At 33.5% G+C, this 4,570-nt stretch overlaps 1 protein-coding gene across 1 annotated transcript in view; it reads left to right on the forward strand.

Moving 5' to 3' along the window:
• Window positions 1-4,570, forward strand: part of LOC108749772 (fatty acid synthase-like) — a 28,310-nt gene that overhangs the window by 21,358 nt on the left and 2,382 nt on the right. Inside the window, exons 11-15 of the mRNA XM_018488718.1 lie at window positions 158-580; window positions 683-1,701; window positions 1,874-2,121; window positions 3,380-4,088; window positions 4,201-4,546. Coding sequence (XP_018344220.1) covers window positions 158-580; window positions 683-1,701; window positions 1,874-2,121; window positions 3,380-4,088; window positions 4,201-4,546 — 2,745 coding nt within the window. The remainder of the gene's footprint in view (window positions 1-157; window positions 581-682; window positions 1,702-1,873; window positions 2,122-3,379; window positions 4,089-4,200; window positions 4,547-4,570) is intronic.

Genomic DNA, 4,570 nt, shown 5'->3' on the forward strand with positions numbered 1-4,570 from the left:
TCCTTAAATAAATATATAAACATTTATTATTGTACAATATTTAACAATATAGTTTAAAAATAATATCTAGATGCTTCCGATGAAATAGCGAATACCGATTACAGTTAATGCACGATAACAAAATTGCAGTATAGCCAAATATATGAAAATGTTACAGATGGACAGTTTGAAATAACTGAAGGAGATAGCGTTCTTGTCACAGGTACAGTGTATGAGACGGAGAATCCAGAACAGGAAATGATTCCAATAGATTTATTATCGGAGAATAATGATGAAGAAGAACACATGACTGCACGAGATATCTATAAAGAGTTGAAATTGCGTGGATACCAGTATAGTGGCAGGTTTCGTGGATTAAAGAGTGCCTCTATTTCGGGAAGCCAAGGACATATTATTTGGAAAAATAATTGGATAACATTCATGGATACTATGTTACAGATGTTAATTATCGGATATGATACTAGGGATCTGTATGTTCCTACAAGTATTCAAAAATTAGTGATCAATCCAATGCTTCACGCATGTAAGCTACACAACAATGCGGATGATGAAGATGTTCACACAACAGACATTGACAAACGTAATTGTACTTCCATTACTAAAAGTTCATCGTTTAGTTCGTAAATATTGTGTATAAGATCTGCATAATATGAAGCATATTATATTATTTATTTTATTACAGTATTACAGGCACGAATATACAAAGAGATAGACACGATAAAAGCTGGCGGAGTAGAGATTCGAGGCATGAAAGCTACTCAGATTTCTCGCCGAAAATTAGAACAAGATGCTGTTATTGAGGAACATACATTTATAGCTCATTGTGATCGCGCTAAGATTTCTTTGAACGAAGCAATTCGATTATCAGCTCAACTCGTATTGGAAGATCATCAAATTATTAAAGTGCGAGCCATTGAGCTAGTGGAAGATGTCGATGATGTTGAATTAGAATATCTTTCATCATCACTGCTACTTGAGGCATTTGGTGATGTGCCACTAATACAAGTAAATATCACTCTATTAACATCATCAAATCGTTTCAGGCCAGAAGACTTATCGCAAAATTGTTCAATCAAAGATATTGAACAATTACCTACAGTTGATAAAGTTTTAATTGTTACTGGATTTAACCTTTTGACCAAACAACACGCATCGTTAGAGCGACTGTTACCATTTTTGGAAGAGGGTGGTTATCTGTTGACTCGTGAGAAATGTGACATAACTGATTATGAAAAACGTTTGCAACAATACGAGTTAAACGTTATTCTCGAAAAACGCACTGAAAAAGAAATAATTGTTCTATTGAAGAAAAAAGTTTTAATAAAAGGAAGGACTGTTGTTTACATAAGTAATGATAATTTTAATTGGCTGGAAAATCTAAAGCCGCTTGTAAACGATAAGAACAAATTCGACAAGAATAGCAGAATTATAATTGTAGGAGAGGGAGACTTTGAATGTGGTTTATTAGGTTTTATTAACTGTTTGAGAAAAGAGCCAGGTGGAGAACTTGTTAGAGGTGTGCTTCTTCAAGATGAGGAGGCACATAAATTTTCTCTTGAAGATCCCTTCTATCTAGAACAATTACAAAAAGATATGACCATTAATGTACTGCGATCTAATCAAACTTGGGGATCGTACAGACATTTGAAATTATCACAACCCGAAGTCAAACCTGTACCTACCGCTCATATCTGTCAAATGGTAAACACAAACTTTTTCAACACATTGATCGTCCTTATAACATTATCTATCGTTTGTCTCTTAAACGTATAATTTTATTTGTTGGACGGAGGATTGAATCTCTTACAAAGCTTCTTTTTAAAATTATGTTTTGAATATGTTGTGTCATGAAAAAAATTTCATTTTTTCATAGGTTCGTGGTGACTTAAGTACATTTTGTTGGATAGAAAATAATCTATTAGACGTGTGTCGTCGTGAGAACTTGGCGCACGTTGTCTACTCATCTCTGAATTTTAAAGATATAATGTTCGCCACTGGTAAATTAACACTTCATCATGAGATGATTTTACAAGGACGATTATTTCAGTATCTTCCTCTTGGAATGGAATACGTGGGTTTCAATGCTAACGGACAACGTATAATGGGAATTCGTGATTCTAAGTATGTAATGCTACAATAAATTATTATACTGTGATATCATAGAATAGACAGTAATTAAAAGTTATGGTAAATGTTCAGTATAGGAGAGCACTTTTCAATTACCTTGACCTCGACGTATATGATGAAGATCATGTCTCCGAGTGACCTTCAAAAGATTTTAGCCCGCAGTCATCCTTTGTTAAAAAGTTATTAACAATCGAAGTTGCTAATTATTGTATCAAAAGTTGGATGATTCTAGACAGGACAACGTTGAAACCAACATGCAACAGTATAATTAGGGAAATTATATGTCCCTTATACAGAGGAGGAAGGGAGAGATGAGAGTCGCTTCACATCGAAACCCACGTACAACAGTACAATTATGAAAGTCGTTCGCTCTTTAACCGGAAGTTTATTGGTACTATTATAGTTTTACCTTTACGTAAATGTTTGTTAATGTTTTTTCGTATAGTATGCGAAAATAGTAAACACGCTTATATCTACATAAAATTTGATATGTGTAATGGTTTAAAAGACCGTAGCGCGCGTACTTATGTTAGTGTTTGTCGTCTCCGTCAGTCTCCATCATTATTATATTTTTATAAATAAAAAATAAAATTATTAGAATTTTCTTATTATTTCATTATATATCAATAATTTTAACAAATAAAAAAAGATAAAATTAAAATAAAGATATATCATAAGTACAATTATTTTTAGTAATTATTACGTCTCTTTGTTTTTAATTGATTAATATTATATAAAGCATTATCAGAACGTTTTCTTATTAATGATTACTTATAATAATTATAATTATATATGTATTCTAATTATAACACATATATGTGCAAAAATATATTTTGATCAAAATGATTAGGACGCGTCTACTAATGTTAGTTTCTTGACGCGCCTACTCTCGGGTTAAGCAGGGGAGGAGAGGTGAGAGTCGCTTCGCGTAGAAAGTCAAAATTCACGTGCAACAGTACAATTATGGAAGTCATGCGCCCCTTAAACTAGAGGAGGGGAGGGGGGGAATGAGAATCACCTCGTGTGTCAAAACCTATGTAGAATAGTATTTAATATTGTATGTACCTCGTATAGCACAAATAATACGTTAATTTTGAAATTTTTGTGTTAATAACTTTTTAACGAAGGATGACCGCGGACTAAAACCTTTTGAAGAATACTCGAGGTCGTGATCTTGACCACATATGTCAAGGTTGAGGTCATCGGAAAGTGCTCCCCTATACTAAACATTTACCAAAGTTACTCTTACTAGCTGCATAGCAAATGTCGTTGAGATAGACGAAGATCTTCGTTGGTATATACCCGATACGTGGACATTTGAAGAGGCAGTAACGGTCCCGTGCGTTTATAGCACGGTTTATTTAGCCTTATACGTTTTTGGGAAACTAAAAAAAGGTGATAAAGTACTTATACATTCTGGTACTGGAGGCGTTGGACAAGCAGCTATACATCTCGCTCTTAAAGAGGGATGTCAGGTATTTACTACAGTGGGCACGAGTGATAAACGGGATTTTATTAGAAAAATGTTTCCGACTATTTTGGATGAACATATTGGAAATTCTCGAGATACTAGTTTTGAACAAATGATAATGCAGCAAACAAAATGCCGCGGAGTTGACATTGTATTAAATTCATTGGCGGAAGAAAAATTAATCGCCTCTGTTCGGTGTTTAGCTCAAAATGGTCGATTCTTAGAGATTGGCAAATTCGACCTTGTTTCTAATAATTCTCTAGGTATGTCTGCATTTCAAAAAGGTATCAGTTTTCACGGGATTAGACTTGAAAATTTAATAATAAAAAATAAAGATGAAAACATTTATTGGAAACATTTATTGTTCACATTGATCAATAATGGTCTAAGTGATGGAACAATTAAACCAATCCAAGCACAAAAAATTTTTCCAAAAACTAATGTTGAAGAAGCTTTTAGATATATGGCGAGCGGAAAACATACAGGAAAGGTATGTTTGTGCTAATAAATATTATAATAATAAAAAGGTTTATTCGTAAATAACAGCATTTTATAGTCCTATTTAAAAAATATGATTTTTTTTAATATGATTATTTTTATAGATAATTATAAATATTCATGAAAAAGATGAACCTTTAGATAAGCACATTCTCGCGTATCGTCGCTATTATTGTCTCAAAGATAGGAGTTACATTATATTAGGAGGCCTGGGCGGATTTGGTTTAGAATTAACAGACTGGCTTATATTTCGTGGTGCCAGAAACATTGTTCTGATTTCAAGAAATGGAATAAAAAACGGTTACCAACGTATGAAAGTTCGACTGTGGAAATCGTATGGCGTAAATGTTCTGATCATCAAGAATATCGATGTTGCTGACCTCAAAGATTGCGAATATCTTTTAAGGACTGTAGAAAAAGAAGCTCCGGTGGACGCTATATTCAATCTGGGTGTGGTACTGAGGGATGGCGTCC

The sequence above is a fragment of the Trachymyrmex septentrionalis genome, unplaced genomic scaffold (genome assembly GCF_001594115.1).
Source record: "Trachymyrmex septentrionalis isolate Tsep2-gDNA-1 unplaced genomic scaffold, Tsep1.0 scaffold312, whole genome shotgun sequence".
Taxonomy (NCBI): Eukaryota; Metazoa; Arthropoda; class Insecta; order Hymenoptera; family Formicidae; genus Trachymyrmex; species Trachymyrmex septentrionalis.